At 39.0% G+C, this 16604-nt stretch overlaps 2 protein-coding genes across 4 annotated transcripts; one reads left to right on the top strand and one right to left on the bottom strand.

Annotated features, from left to right (window-relative positions):
• Window positions 1–791: 791 nt before the first annotated feature.
• ccno (cyclin O) lies at window positions 792–3461 on the bottom strand. Its single transcript, XM_026322105.2, has 4 exons — window positions 3431–3461; window positions 2227–2768; window positions 1760–1945; window positions 792–1670 (listed from the first exon to the last, which is right to left on the bottom strand). Exons 1-4 carry the CDS (start codon window positions 3459–3461, stop codon window positions 1044–1046), a joined length of 1386 nt encoding a protein of 461 aa, XP_026177890.2. The 3' UTR covers window positions 792–1043.
• tut7 (terminal uridylyl transferase 7) lies at window positions 3401–15927 on the top strand. 3 transcript variants are annotated; one of them, XM_026321683.1, is made up of 29 exons: window positions 3401–3518; window positions 3986–4425; window positions 4706–4860; window positions 5318–5434; window positions 5574–5751; window positions 5938–6026; window positions 6476–6527; window positions 6650–6719; window positions 6926–7052; window positions 7161–7280; window positions 7398–7532; window positions 7951–8128; window positions 8610–9310; window positions 9534–9684; window positions 10394–10480; window positions 10568–10668; window positions 10869–10926; window positions 11164–11267; window positions 11379–11468; window positions 11584–11697; window positions 11960–12037; window positions 12140–12317; window positions 12499–12546; window positions 12688–12779; window positions 12868–12983; window positions 13101–13273; window positions 13477–13550; window positions 13649–13721; window positions 14432–15927. In XM_026321683.1, the coding sequence occupies exons 2-29, from the start codon at window positions 4008–4010 to the stop codon at window positions 14488–14490; spliced, it is 3936 nt and encodes a 1311-aa protein (XP_026177468.1). In that variant the 5' UTR covers window positions 3401–3518; window positions 3986–4007; the 3' UTR covers window positions 14491–15927. The 3 variants fall into 3 exon arrangements, with proteins under 3 accessions (XP_026177468.1, XP_026177467.1, XP_026177469.1); XM_026321682.1 differs by having other exon boundaries at window positions 11161–11267; XM_026321684.1 differs by having other exon boundaries at window positions 11161–11267; window positions 13101–13280.
• The last annotated feature ends 677 nt before the right edge of the window (window positions 15928–16604 follow it).

The raw sequence follows: 16604 nt of genomic DNA, 5'->3' as shown, positions 1-16604 counted from the left end.
CTATTATATAATTTTCTTATCAGTGTCACTTCATTTGTTCATGTCCAATATAAATAAAACGGAGTGCACGGCCATAGCACTGCGTTATTTCTACCTAAATTAGGTCCAGGCATGTTGCCAGATTTAACGCTAATGAGAAGGAGCATGGAAATTCCAGCAGAAGGCTCAGTAAACACTCGTGACAAATACAACTACAAGACTCAGTCTACCTGGCCCTTAACGCTGAGTGCACCTGGTAGACTCTGTCATCAGGTCAAGATGCCATATGTAATCCATGATAGAGCTCCTCTGACCAGGAAGTCTGAGTGGTTGTCTGTCTCAATCATGGATGTGGTCTGTGTGTCAGCCCTGTGGCAGACTGGACCACAACCTGTCCAGGGTGTACACTATGTCCTACTAATGGATCTACTTTGATTGGTTTAGTATATAGTCATCATCATAGTCATCCGAGGTCTAACAGAGCGTGCATTTCTGCCCATACAATCACTCCAGAGCAGAGAAGACTTAGACTGACTAGATACTTCTGCCCCTAAACAAAGCTGACATTTAACTGAACTCATAAAATGAATTATTCCGTACTTGTATTATAAAAACTTCCCAACACCTGCTATACTCATTTCAAAGGCCATATAATCATCAAACGTCACCTGAAGTTAATTTTTTATTCTATCATCAATTCAGAGATGAACACAAATTCATTTGCTGACCATTTATTTCATACCAGTCAATTCATTACAGCACATGTTTTAGAGTACTTTACAAAGATTGCAATAACTCTGGTCATACAGTAAATAATGACTTTAGAATTAATTAAAAATAAAAACAATATATTAATATATCTCATAGATAAACAGCAACATAATAAAACAAGAGGAGTACTGGACAGGGTTGGATGAACAGCATACTTTACATCTGGACATCATCTTCATCTTAACACATCAAAAATTAAACCTTTATTCTCACTTTTGTCAATCTCAAGACTACAACCCCCAAAGTAAAGGATAATTTGGCATTTTGCTACCATCTGAATGGGAATGTTGCAGTCACATGGTGGACATCACTTCCAATGTGTCCTGGTTTAAGGACACCAGCAACTTCAGGTTATCTCCACATTCCTGGGCCAGACTGTGGTTGAGGCTTTCCTGACCCATAGACAGGAAGTGGTGCTTCAGCATTTGACAGTGATCCTCAGAAACCCCAGGGCTCGCAGATGACTGGATAGAAGCTGCTTGGGTAAATAGTTCTTCAACACAAATGTCCCACTGATCTTGTTGTGGCTGGAGAGTTGCATGCTCAACAAACCCTTTTTCAGTTTTCAGTAACTCGCTGGCTAGTCTCAGTGCACAGCTAGCAATCAGAGAAGGTGGATATTTGTTGAAAGCATAGTCTGCTAGACTCAACTCGCACACCTTTCGTGCAAGGTTGCTGCACTGTGTGGGTATTTTCGTGTCTGGATTCATTCTTGCAAACCTGTCACCACCTACAGTCACAAGCTGGGCAGCCTCAATGCAGTTGGAATAAAAGTCCAGGAAAAAGGCCAGTGTGGGTGCAGCGAGGCGGAAGTCGAGACGAAGGAGGATGAGACACTCCAGGTTGCAAAGCTGCTCCTTAGTAAAAGCATCACAGCACAATGACAAGAGATGGCTGATCCGTGGTGAGCACACCTCCACCTGGTGACACAGAGGGCGGGAGTGAATTTACTGAATGAAATCCAATGACACAAACTACACATTAGCATTAACCACTCTGAAAGACAGACCTGTTTGCTGGCAAGGAGAAGTGAAGTGATGCCCAGTAGCTGAAAGCAGTCAGCAGCCACTGCTGTGGATGCCAGGAACCTGTCCATGATGTTGACTGCCAGACAGCAGCACTCAAAGGAGAGATGTAAATGTTTGTGTACAGGTATGAGCCAGCTGACAAGCTTACACCGTGCCTCTGCCGTCAACTACCAGTAAAACACAGACTCCATTAGTTTAAGCAGCAGCAGATTGAAAGTAATGCCTGGTGCTTCACAGAAAAAGGACAGAAAAATTATAAAATATTGTAAAATATGACAAATAGGCAATAATAAGTAAAGAATTGACAGACACATAGCTTCATTCTTATATAAGGTTAAGAAAATGGGCTATATATAGTCTCATATTTCCATGTGGTTTCCATTCAGAAACTCGTTGCATTCCATTATAATCAACCTGATCCAGCACTGTAGGCTATTTAATGTCTTACTTGTGGCTGGCGTGCCAAACTTTTGCATGGGTGATACTGCGCCTCCTTCGCCTTCTGGATCCTGAAACCAATGTCTCCATACTGGAGGTACCAGATTGACAGCTGTCCGTCGTAGTGGACCGGTGACACAAATCTGAGCGTGGGGGATGAAATTGGGGAAGATCCCAGATCTTCCTCAAACCCGGAGTCGCTCAGTTTGGACTTAAGTTTCTGTTTTCTGTGCCTGGCTGTCTGCCGCTGTTGAACTGGTGTGCGCGCTTCTGTTGGAGGAGATGTGCTGTTCACCCGTCTCCGTTTGTAGCAGTCCCCATTTGTAATAGTTTCGGTGCTATTGTCACCGTTCACAAACGACACCATCTCTCGTATCTTTTTCTGGGCCTTGCTGCACACCGGCTGCCAGTGCACTGGCTGGGAATTACTGGCGCAGCAGCAGCAGCCTCCTGGATGCTGGTTGTGGGATGGTGAGGAGAGTCTGCTGACGTCAGTTTTCCCGGGGTCTTCCCCGCTCCTGCAGCGCACATTTCTCCTGTCGCCCCGAGCAACTGAGGCCAAACAATTACCTGTCCCATGTAGGAATTAATTAGTTAATCCATGGACCATATGTTATTACTTTTACTGTCTGTAGGTCTACAAGTCTATTTCAGGAGACTAAGTGAATAAATACATCTAACTAACTAACTAACGAAAAAAAGAACGAACGAAAGAAAAAAAAAAAAGAAAGAACGAAAGAAAGAAAGAAAAATAGCCTATATAAAATTTCTGTTTGGCCATATGTGATGTCTTGTTATGGTGTTGTAGTTACGATATACGGCATATATCCAAATTAATTACTTTATTACTTCGTTAATTACTTTATCCATTACTTTTAATTATTATAATTTAAATAATATTAAATTTAATAACTTTAAATTAGAATAATTGCTGTAACAATTGACTTTCCTTTGGGCATTAATGAAGTACTCTTCTTCTTCTTTTGACAAAAATAGTCTTATTATCACTGTTGTCAATATGCAGAATTAGTGACAATTAAGCAGTAGTGGAAATGGCTGTAAAACATAAGCCTATGATATTCTTTATCCAACATAGCTCTAATTTTAGTGTCAGACGTTTTATGGACTCCCGTGTTTTCCGTAGCTGTAGTTCCTAAGGGCGGTGGGCAGAGCTTCCGCTCTGACGTCTACAAAACAGACCGTCCTGACGTCACCTTGAAACTCCAATGCAGGACAAGCGATCATGCCAAGTCAGTCCTGAACAAATATGCCCTCTGTACCTGTACCTGTACTGTACATAAGGTATTTAAATCACCTTAATAGTCTTTATGGACAGTTATCGTTGGTATTTTACTAATGTGGCGTCTCCCGCCGCTGAAAGTTGAACAGCTTAACAAAAAGTATGAAATAAACATGAATGCTAGCTGTTGCTAGCTGGCTAACGAAGCTAGCTTTTAGGTGCTCTGGTTAGCAAGCTAAACAGAAGTAGCTAACGTTAGCCCGGCTAAATGTAGCAGAGAAACTGACGCTAAATGTGTTGACTTTCAGTAGTTTGTTGGCTGTTAATTACATGCTTTATACGCCGTTCCCACACGGAAGAGGAAGGGGTGACGTTAGAAACATGCCAAACTGCATAAGCTAGTAAGCTAGCTTAACGTTAGGCTAAAATCATGTCATAACAAGCTCTTGGAGATAATTCTGTTGACATACAGTTTGTCAAGAAACTTTGATTATGTGATGAATCATTAACTGAACGTGTTGCCCTGCAGCTTTAGTATAAGTTAAGTGCTCATGGAAAACTCGGGCAGGCCTTACCGGGCTAGGCAAAGCGGCCGGGAGAGGGGAGCCGCTGCAGACAAGGCAGAAAGTCAGAGGATTCAGGACCGGGGACGAGGACAGAATTTCAGACCAGAGGGAGGTCAGCAGGGCAAGAAGAGCCAGACTGGGCCATACCGGGCCAGCCCCAAAAAGGGTGCACTGGGTCCCCTTAGCTACTCCCCTGGCGGATTCAGAGGTGGCCACATCCCCTCACAGAAAGAAGATGACATCCGGTGGTTCTCAGGTCCTGAGAACGGTGGTGGGAGTCGAGAAGAAAACTGGAGAGAGCGCTTGCAGCAGCAACACTGGAGGAGAAGTACGCAGGGAGAGGGTCCAAAGGAGGGTTGGGAGCAGGGGAGGGAGGCCACAGATGGGAGTGCACATAAATCAGGTGAGTCTTTGAAAATGATTCCCACCTAAAGAAAAAAATCTAAGACAGTGTAACTGAAGTAGTGATCTCAACATATTTTCAAAACCAGACATACTGTGATTCTTCATTCCCCTACAACTACAATGCTGATCCATGTACTGTATGTTAAAATTGAATCTGACTGTAAGAACTGCCTGTTCTTATCATCCATAACATATACAGATGGCTGGTTAATGTTGTTTCCCAAAAAACACATATTAAATCAATATATTTTTGGCACATGTATTTCTTCCATCCAAAGGGAGAAGAAGGAGAAACAAGAACAAGAAAAAAGCTTTTTCTGAAGACAACAAGGTTGTGGGAAGTGAAGACTCCACACTGTCAGCCAGAGAGCTGCGCAACATATGGCAGGCAGAGAGGAGACTTAACAAAGATGAGATCTACTGCCTAAAGAAGGTGCATATTTTAAATCTGTTGGCACAAAGTCTCCCAAATCTCTGAAGTACAAGGTTGGGCAAACCATGTTCCTTGAGGGCCACTTTGTTGGATTCTGTGCATTCAGTCAATCAGAAGCTGAAAGATACCATCTCAGATGAGGGTAGAGATGGGGAAGATGCTTTGAGTTTATTATTGACTATCCACAGTTGATCCAGGTAATCAGCAGTGGGTAGGGCAGACATAGTTGGAAAACAAGCCAGGCAGTGGACTTTGAGAAACATGGGTTGCCAGCTAATGCAATAGTAGTTCAACCCCATGAAAGTGAAAAAGTGTTCTTTTATTGGACTTGTTTGAGTAATAAAATCTTTGATATGTGTATCAGCTATAGCTGAGGTAAAACTCTTTTTAATAATATATTTGTTTGCAGTTGTTGTCTTATGTCTGTACTTTACCTTTTTCTTTTGAATTTGTTCAGAAGTCCCAGTGCAACCCGAGTGCACTTTACACCTGCGTTCTGTGCAACGTTCTCCTGGATACTATCTATGACGCTTACAGGCATATCAGAGATAAATGGCATAAGAAAAGGGCCAGGGTAAGAACTGGTCTTATTACGTAGCTCACCATTTACATTAAAGTAGACATTTATATACAGAATAATTATAATACTGTTATGCTGTGACAGTTCTTATTCATTAAAGCAAACCCCTGTTTGATTCTGTTTGTGTTCATAGGAGAGACAAGAACAGGTGATGCTGACTGAGATTCTGCCTCCAGGTGTGGAGCAGATCAGTGCAGTGAGTGCTGCACTAGCAGCTGTTGTCCGGGAACATGGGATGAATGACCAGGATGTTGAGAAGAGACGGTGTGTAGTCTCCATCATGCAAGATCTCCTTCTGTCCGTCCTGCCTGGTAAGTCATCAAAGTATGAAATGTTTTGTTTGGTGACTGAAACATACAACCTAAATTCCTCCTGGTAGTGAAATTGCTTTATGGCAAACGGGGTGCTGGCTCTTATGCCTTAAATTAGTTTATTATTCTGACAATTCTGCTTTAATGTTAATTACATCATTGCCTCTATATTTCTCTCATCTGTAGATGTCAGGCTCAGGCTATATGGATCATCTTGCACTAAGTTTGGATTTAAGGATTCTGATGTCAACATTGACATTCAGTATCCACCTCATGTGAGTAGCCCAGTGTGAGTTTGATGGTATGAATACAGTTTTATTAGTTATATGAATAATTTAACTGAATTAAGAAAACTCCAATAGCTCCCAAGAAAATAGACACAACTGAGCCTTTATCAAGTAGGAAAAGATGTTGATGTGGATCCAAGATGTTACAAGTTCTTAGTTACAGGTTAAGGTTCATAAGAAATTGTGTAAAACAACAGACCAGAGGGAGGTTAGCAGGGTAAGAAGAGTCAGGCTAATAGAGCCATATTAATATCTAACATCAACAGCAGTATGTGGCAGACACAGCAATTGTGGGCAAAATATTATGCAAAGTCTTTTTCATTCTTTACATGTACATGGATTTGTGGCTGTTGTGCTTGTAGACACTTCACATTCATGTGTCCTTTTTATATTGTATTTATGTTGTATAAAGGCTTTGAAATGGAATGTATTCACAGATGCATCAGCCAGACGTCTTGTTGTTGGTGAAGGATAGCATCTCTGTGAGCCGTGAGTCACTTCTTATTCATTTAACAGCCAGATTTTTCCTAATGACGATGTACTGTGATAGGAAGTCATGTGCGTGACTGTCATAGAAGTTTTAAACTTAACATGTCTATTTCTATCCTCAGCTATCTTCATTGATCTGGAAGCTGATTTTCATGCCAGGGTGCCTGTGGTCATCTGCAAAGAGAAAAATAGGTGGGTACCTGTAAACTTTCTGAATGTAATTCTCCCATTTAGAGCAACTCCTGATGTTAAGTATAGCAATGTTAATCATTAATTAGCTACCAGAAGGGCTTTCTTGAATTTTTGTACCATTGCTTACATCAGGGTTACATTACATGTGCAGGAGCAGTCAACCACAAATAACAACCAAACTTTTATTTTTTTTTTTTTTTAAACAGTGGCTTGATCTGCAAAGTGAGCGCAGGCAATGAAAATGCATTCCAAACCACCTCGTATCTTTCTGCTGTAGCCAGTCAGGAGCATCTCCTCCTCCCACTGGTTTTGGGACTCAGACACTGGGCCAAGGTGTGTCTCCAGCTGAGACCATGGAATAGTAGCATATCTAGTGAAGTGGGTTGAGTGCACAATACCATCACTTTACTTTGTCTTTATCTTGTATTGTTCTTGGCTTAGATCTGTGAGGTTGACCGTGCGGAGGAAGGTGGTCTGCCACCGTACGTCTTGGCTCTCATGGTTATCTACTTCTTACAGCAGCGCAATGAGTCCATCTTGCCTGCCTACCTGAACCAAGATGTGTGTGTTTGTTTTCATCTTAAACATGAAATAAAACATAAAATATAAAGTTCTATTTCTGTTATTGGCCATTGGTAGTTGTTCTCAATTGAAACTAATCATCTTATTGTCTTTTAGATTAAGCTGTTTTCAATCAGCAATTTGTCAGACTTCAGTTTCACACATGTAGAGAATGGATATTTACACTGGATTTACACTCCTTCAACTAAAGAATCATCACAGCCAGAAGAGGGCTCCTTTTTAACAGGAAAGGTAATCATGAAGACAATTTTTGTACAAGAGCATTCTTATTTTTGGTGGTTTTATATCTCATGTTTTCATAGCAAATATATATATGTTTTTAGATCAGATGCTTTCTTCCCTTTATCACAGTAAGGAAGCTAATCTTGCAACAACTTGGAACCTTCTGATAGAGTAGATGATTTATAGTGATCATCTTGTCCTGATTTACTTTAGTCAAAATTAATAGACTAGTCATGTTACATCACTCCAAATACACTGGACGTTGCCCAAAACACTAAAGGTAGTTACTGAAGAAGAGATGTGCTAAGTACATTTAATCGGAAAGGAAATACTTTATGAAATACTAGACGAGCTAAGGAAAGAGCAATCCAGACTTTTAATCATGTTTTATAACTAGTATTTGCCTTTTTTGGGGGTTTCTTTACAGGTTCCTCTGGTGTTTAAGAACCCTCCCCCAGCTGTAGAAGTTGGGCTTCTCTGGATTGAAATGCTTCGTTTCTACTCATTGGAATTTAACATGGCTGAAAATGTAATCAGTGTGCGAACCAGTGTTGTCCTTTCCCGAGAGATGAAAGACTGGCCAAAGAAACGCATCGCTATAGAGGGTCAGAAACTTTCTCTTTTATTACATAAATTTGAAAGCTTTTGCTGACAGGTACTGTAAACATCACACATATGCTTTAATACATTAATGGTTTTCTAAGTGAAAATTGTCACAGGAAATAAATATTATATATTCTATTGTCACACATTATCTATTACTAGAGTTTTTTTTTTTAGAGCTTATGTTAATGTCCAAGTTGACACAAATGAGCAGCAATGAGATGAAATGCCACTTTTGCAATTCAATATTCTGAGTTTTATTTTCTTCTAGACATAAATGTCTATACTGGCGATGTCAGTGTTATTTTGTTGATATGCTTGCCAGTTGAGTGGAATTCTATACTGTCATGTGCTGCACTACTTTAGACTTAATAGTAAGAATCTATTAGATTTTTGAATGATGGACAGTCTACATTTCTTTTTAATACGTTGATAGATTACGCTAACATTGTTGAACTCTAGCTAATTTCTCAACTTTTTCAGACCCATTTGCTGTGAAGAGAAATGTGGCCCGCACTGTGAACAGCCAGCAAATGTTTGAGTACATCGTCCACTGCCTCAAAACCACATACAAGTACTTTGCACTGCCACTCAACATACCAGCTGCTAAATGCAAAACAGAGGCACAGCAAGGATCTATTCAAGGGGCATATGCTAGGCCCTTTAATAAAGAGATTGCATCCCTACCAGATTTCAGTCAGCTCAGCATTCAGTCACAACATGCAAGTCAACCTAAAGCTGTCGAAAGTGGTCCTGAAGACTCTGATTGCATCATTGAGGAAGAGGAAGAAGTTGAGGAATACAGTGACTCATTTGAAGAGAGAGAGAAGGAAAAAGTGGACCCGGGCAAAAGCAGTCTCTCTGAAGATGAGGACGATGAGGATGAGGATGTAGATATTGATGTGGACCCACATAAAAGACACCACTTGGATAGCTTCACCACAGAGGATGAGGAGATTTTCCTAGTGGATGAGATCTCAGGAGAGGAGCTTTTGTCTGATGAGGAGGTTCCAGATTTGGACACACCTGGTTCAATGGATGAGGAAGAGGAGCAGTTGGAACCTGTCAGTCTGTCACCTCCACCTTTAGAGGACACAACTAAAGAGGAGAGCTTGGAAAGTAAAAGCCAGAAACAGAGCAGACTGTCTTATGAGTTCACCAAGCAAGCTTTCACCAGAGGAAAGGTGCATTTACATAGTGTTTTTGAAGAGAATGCAACTTTTATTCTTAGTGTGTAAGAAAACAAATGTCAATTTTAAATGGACATTTTAAAGCACTGTATTAATCATTTGTCTTATAGGTAACTGAAAGTTAAAAGTGGACAAGAAATTGTGACAAATGAGCTTGTGTGCACCATCTAAGTTAAACTTCTTAGGTAAACTTCTTAAACTTCTTTCAATCTCTTAGTCGCACATGGTTGTGTGCAGCTTGTGCAAGCGTGATGGACATCCGAAGAAAGACTGCCCAGAAGATTTTAAGAAGGTGCAACTAGATCCTTTGCCCCCAGTAACACCCGAGTTTCTCACTGTCCTTAACAGAGTCTGTGAGCAGTGCTACAGTAAGTATCTTATAGCTGCAAAAGTATTCTGCTAAAATCTTTTTTTTTTTTCAATTTGCCAGTTTTGCTTTGAGTCAGTGTTGAACGTTATGCAAAGGGATTATATTTTTTGTGTACTTTTCCTCCAATACAAGAATGGTTTAAATTAGAAGTTCAGGAAACTGAAAAAAGGCAATTGCTCATTTCAGCTCGATCAGTACCACCTGTTAAGGAGTAAGTGCACATTTGTGAAATTTAATGGTATCTTTAAGTCCTTCAAAGAGACCTTTTAAAAGAGTTACAACAAAAGTTTTATTTACTGTGCTAATATTGTTTTTATCCTACTGTGGGCTGTCACATTAGTTACATTTGAATATTTTGATATGGGATTTTTAATCAAAAATTTGTTTGGAAATCTCTAGTACCATTGTTCCATCCATTAATTTCTTCAGTTTATCCAGGACAAAACTCTCTTCAATGAATAATTAATGATGCTATTACGCATTATTATTATAATATGAATCTTTGAAGGAGTGGCAAAAATAATGTCTTATGATAAGTATTGATAAATGTATGCACTTATTAAATGACTATGCCAAATCATTCCTTCTGGTTTTGATTGACATCTTTTCATGCTTTGGTCAGTATCATAAAAACATCTTAAAGTGGACAGATTGTTTTACCAATAGTATCTTGTCAGTCAGTCGCACGTTGACTGTTTCCTTTTTAGGTGACTTTGCCCCTGATGAGCTAGAAGTGGGTGTAAGAGAGCACATCCTTCAAGACCTGCAGACCTTTGTCCGGCGACAATTTGCTGGTGAAGTAAACCAACATCTTAACTTTGCATTTGCATAAGCATAATAAATCAGGATGGAATAGGATGAACTTGTTTTTCTATGTGCAGGAGCTCAGCTACAACTCTTTGGATCCTCCAAAAATGGCTTTGGCTTCAGACAGAGTGACCTAGACATCTGTATGGTGTTGGAAGGGCAGGAGACCATAGATGTAAGTAATTTCTTTAAAAATGTATTTATTTGAAATCTCTTTGCTAATTTGACAGGCAGCTTTTTCTACAATCACTGGGTATTCAGTATGAGGCATTTATATAAATGGACCTGGTGACTATTTTGTGATATTTGTTCTTTAAAACATAAAATATAATTTTGTTCCTGATTTTTTTTATTTTTTTTTCTCTTCCTCCACAGGATACTGACTGTATAAAAATAATTGAAAGCCTGGCTAGGCTGCTAAAGAAACACCCAGGTAAGACATATCAGACATGGATTACTGGCATTCATGAACTTTAGTAAGTCACAGGTTTTTCCATTCATTGGTCATGTGCTTATTAATTCATTCGTCAGCTTGAAGCCAATGTTGTTTAGTTTGGATGGAAAGGAAACAAGCCATATGAATTACCATAATGTTACATAATTCCTGGTGAAATGGAGCAAAGTTGCAAAAAAAAAATCATGCTAACTAGTTAACCTGTTTAATTAGCAGGTCTGAAGAACATCCTGCCCATCACTACAGCAAAGGTACCTATTGTGAAATTCTACCATGTCCGCACTGGCCTGGAGGGCGACATCAGTCTCTACAACACACTGGTAAGATTCTTTTTTTCTCTCCCCATTTTGTCTTTCCATCAACCTTTATCTCAGCTTTGCTTTTGGGTAACTTATAGTGTCATACTTCTAGACAAACCTTTTTCTTTTCAGGCCCTGCACAACACTCGTTTGCTAGCTTCATATGCTGCAATTGACAGAAGAGTGAAGATCCTCTGTTACGTCATGAAGGTTTTTGCCAAGGTGGTCATGCTTTACATACTTGCTGTCAAGTCATAGTCGTCATATGTTCAGTATTTTGTCATTATATTGTGTTACATTACTGTATTACCACCATACTGATTTTGTCCAATTACAGATGTGTGACATTGGCGATGCTTCACGTGGCAGCCTGTCATCCTACGCTTACACCCTCATGGTGCTGTTCTTCCTTCAGCAGAGGAACCCACCAGTTATCCCTGTGCTGCAAGAGGTACAAATACCATGTTTGTAAAATGTTCAAAATATTATGTTTCTTTTTGTTTTAAAATATTTTTGTTAATTATTAAAGTCAGAGAAACTGTATTTTTCCCTCCATGCCTGTCTTACTTATTTACCAGCAAAGTCACATTGACCTTGTAGAATTATAAATCTTTTTTGCCTGGCCCTCCCCAAAATCCCAGTTTTTAGTTCATTATTATGGTTTTGATAATTATGACTAATTATAATAATCTTTTCTATACTGTTTATTGCAGATTTATGATGGAGAGAAGAAGCCAGAAGTGCTAGTTGATGGCTGGAATGTGTACTTCTTTGATGACTTAAAATCCCTTGTGAGCATTTTGCTTGTTGCATATTTTTGTGTGACCCTATTTACATTAGTGAATATGCAAATGTTTTAGTAACACGTTATTTTTGTCCTTTTTAATCTGCAGGCCAGTCGTTGGCCACATTATGGGAAGAACACTGAGACGGTGGGTGAACTGTGGCTTGGCCTGCTCCGCTTTTACACTGAGGACTTTGATTTCAGAGAACACGTTGTCTGTATCCGACAGCAAGCCTGCCTCACTACCTTCAACAAGCAGTGGACGTCCAAATACATTGTCATTGAAGGTCAGGCTTTGTGACATCCCAGATCCAGAAAATGGAAAAAAAGGGAAAATGTAAAATATAATAGTTTATACTCTTAAGAAACTGCTATTAAAAGATTAGTTTTGTATTGTGATTGTTTGCTGGTTTGAAGTGACTGTCTGTGTTACATTGTGTTGCTTTCTTTTGTCTGTTCATATTACAGATCCATTCGACCTAAATCATAACCTGGGTGCTGGTCTGTCTAGGAAAAGTATGACTCTATTTCTATGTCTGGTTTTCTCTTTTTTCTGATATCTCATTGTTTGGTCCCTCGTTCTTAATATCCTCATTTTAATACCTTTTATTTTTTCTGTCAAGTTTATATTCTCACCATGTTTGTCATTAAAAACAGTGACTAACTTCATAATGAAGGCTTTCATCAACGGCAGAACAGTGTTTGGCACACCGGTCAAAGTCTTTCCTCCTGCTTACCCCAATCAGATGGTTAGTATTTACTGTCTAAACACCACATTTACCTATAGTACTGACATTATATGAGCACTGACACTGATTTGTGTATTATCTGTCTCAGGAGTATTTCTTTGACCCTGAAGTTCTTACAGAGGGAGAAGTGGCTCCCAATGATCGCTGCTGTCGCATCTGTGGCAAGATCGGCCACTTCATGAAGGACTGCCCAATGCATAAGAAGTGTGTAAAGTCATGACACAAGCATCACTTTGTCAGCATTTACTTAGAGATACATGTATATCTGCATCATTTGTCAAGCTACATGTTTGAATTATATTGGGGATAATTTTGGTCTAGGTCTAAACGCAGAAAGGACTTAGAGAAGATGGATACAGAGGACGGCAAGGATCAGGTCAGGCATAAGAGCGAGCACTGGAGAAAAAAAGATGCACTGGAGATGCGCTGCTGTTACCTGTGTGGATCAAGCACCCACATCAAGAAGGACTGCCAGCTGTATAGAAGCCCTGCAGGTTCACAGAAAGTTTGAATTTTTTTACCTTTTTAATTGCATTAGCCCTCCCAAGAGATGCCTTTTAAGTTCATTGAAGAACTGCCAGTTTTGTTTGTTAGATTCCTTTTCTCTTATATTGCATTAAAAGCAGTCATATCCTGGTGTTCAGAAAATGGAAGGAATAAGTCAGTTGCTCCCTTTCAATCTTTTATCTTCTTGCAGGAAATGTGAAGATGGACGGTTTTTCTTCCCCCTCCTCAGCCCACTTAAGGAATTTGAGAGAAAAGGAGAAACAGGTATGATCACAGCTTTGAGAGTAAAATGGAAAAACTATTCTTTAATATTCATAATATGAACACTGCTACATCTGCACTCCTGTTTGTCTTCTTTTCAGGGCTCACCTATACAAGAAGAGAAGAAGAAAAAGAAGAAAAAGCAACAAAATGTGATATTGAGTCCACAAGCAGGTTTGTACATTTAGCAAAGTGTATTTTGTGCTTCAGTTGAAAATCCTTAGGTCTTAGTCACAATGAAATTGTTCTCACTTAATAATTTCATGGTATAATTGAACATGCTGAGATTAACATCTGATTAAAAAAGGCTTTTTTTTTTTTTTTTTAAATTAAATTTTGAAATATATCAAAACTTGTCACATTCCCCATTAAGCTTTCCCTTCACCTTTTGTCAGCCTATGTTTTTTCTCATGTACGGGCCTAATAATAAATTTTAAATTTACGGAGACAATGTGCAGTTTACACTTTGTACAGAAATAGTTAAATTAATTATTGTTGACAGTGTTTTGTATTTTGAGTTATATATCTTGTTTTAGGGCAGATGAGGGGAGAGACTGAAAGCAAGACATCTTTGCAGGAGCCTCAAGTTGATCCATTTTTATCTGGACAAAGTGCACATGTGCTGATGTTTTGGCTAGGGTTTAGCATTTTTCTCCTGTTTTTATCTGTTTTCTGTACATTTCAAGAACATGTATTTGAGTGATTCAAAAATGATTTTGTGCCAAAAACAGATACAGTTCTTAGTTTGCCTGAATGAGGGCACCTGCCTTGTTTTGTCATTTAGCATAATAGATACTGGTACTTTTACATTAGAAAGGTGGCTGGTACAGGATAAAAAGATATTTAGAAATACATTTTGACAATTTCATCTTGGTTTCTTTCAGGTAGTTTAACCTGCCGAAATTTGGGTCCTTCTGGTCACAAGAAGAACCCAGTGGAATGAGCAGCTATGACTACACAGACCACAAGATTCCACTCTTGTCTAAGCAGACAGCAACCCAAAGTCCAGTTACCCTTAAATCTGAATGGGACTGTTGGGCCAATGGGAGCCCATTAAAAGCCAAAGCCAAGACGCCTTGACTTGAAGCCAAATAAGGCCTTTTATGTATGTGTTTCCCCCCTACATTTCTCCTCTTCAGAGGAGCTTTTTAAAGCTTTTGTTTTAGCAAAATAAGCCATTATACATACACGTCATGTCTTTGTTTACCTACACTGCCATTTAGGTTTTAAATTCATTTGTCACAGTTCAAGAAATGTCATTAAGGATTTGATGTGAAATCTGTTAAATTAGAAAATATAATTAAATGAAGTGTCTGTATATGATTAAAATTGCTCTCAGTCAAGTAAGAACTGGCGTTTGGAAACCCTACCACAGCTGAGAGTTACACAGACATGGCAGTGGTATGGTATGTTGTCTGCTATTTAAAAGTGACTTGAGGTCAGTTAAAAATCCTTAAGAGCAAGTACATTTCAGTTTATCAAAACATCAGTTATCAGTTTACCTTATTTTTTAATTACAGGGTGTTAGGATGAGATTCTAATTGTGCTGAATGACAGTATACATTTTGCAATGGCCAGGGTAAATTTTTTTTTTTTTTTAACAGAAGTCCTCTTTGTTTTTTTCTTTGCACTGATGTTAATCAGTCTGTCGCTCCTTCGGCCTTGAAAGCTGTTCTACCTACAGTATGTCTGTCTTTGTGTTAGAGTAACCTTGCCATAGATATTTTTCATGATCATAATTTTATTTTTTGAGACTGCTGATCCACTCCCTTCTTCAAAGATATGTATACTACCCCTTAACTGCCTGTAAGTGTGAGTGGAAGGTAAAATTACAGTAAAACTGTACTTTCTGTGCTAACCTTGGCCTGTATGTGTGTCCGTACATGGTGAGAAGTGTTGTAACTATAGTGCAAGATCATAGTTGAGAAGGTTTATTGCATACACTCAGTTGTTGAGGTTTATAAAAAGAACAACAATCTACAGGACCAGCTGATGGCCTATGTTGCTGCAGCATTCACTTACTCCTAAGCTAGAGATTCAGACTCAGTTCTGTGGAGAGAGGAATGTTTTAATTTGTCCCAGAGGCTTGATTTTGTTGCAATGGTGCCACTGATTGTTAGTTGCACTGCAAGAGTCCATGCCCTTGAATTATGCTGCTGCTAGTTCACGTCTCAAAGACCTGCTTATTATTTAGCTTCCTATATAACCTGTCTGACTTCATTATTTTCCCAGTATAAGTTTATTAAAAATGTGTTGTTGGTAGCATTGTAATTAAAGTTAACATTTTAAAGTTGTTTTATGTTTAATGCCACCGATATTTCATGTCTTTTGTTGGACTCATGTGAGGCTAAGTTAAATAAAGAAACCCAGTCCTGGGATTCATTTTGTGTCTCAAAGAATAAACTGAAATCAAATCCTAATGTGGACTATTTCCTTGAAAACCATTTGTGTTAATATGTTTTACATTACAGTGTATGGATATGAGGTCTTTGTAGGTGTGGTGTAGTCTCTGTGACACATTACAGCCTGCATCACCTGTAGATGACCAGAAATCTTTGGCAGCATAAATGTCTCCCATATCAAAACTAGAATAAGGCTAGAATAGCTATTTAACCTGTTGTCTTTGCTTTCAAACATTGGGAACTAGCTACTACACCCAACAACTGTAATGATATAAGTTAGTATTTAACAAGATAATGACTCCTTGAGTATATTTTTCCAACTAAGTAAAACTATTTCTACAAGTAGTCCTTAACTGGGCATTAGATGCACTTTTTTTACATATTATAAAAGACCTCTAGCCCAACAGAGCATGAAAGATAATTATGGACCACACGGACGGTAGTTAACTGCTGATCATTACTGAGCTGATACTGTAGGAAGAGTTTTGTCAGAGCAGCTCCGCAAAAACTAATTAGACTAAAGTGACAACGTGTTGAAAAAAAAGTAGTATTCTCAGGTTACATCCGAGCGGTAGAGAAAACACTGGGTTGCATAACACAAAATACTGTACATCATTGGACACTTGTATTCGAAAGCCCATTGGCAGCTGCGCCC

Source organism: Mastacembelus armatus, chromosome 9 (assembly GCF_900324485.2).
Source record: "Mastacembelus armatus chromosome 9, fMasArm1.2, whole genome shotgun sequence".
In the NCBI taxonomy this organism is placed as follows: Eukaryota; Metazoa; Chordata; class Actinopteri; order Synbranchiformes; family Mastacembelidae; genus Mastacembelus; species Mastacembelus armatus.
Note: the sequence above shows the minus strand (reverse complement) of the source record. Positions and strands in the feature narration are given on the sequence as shown.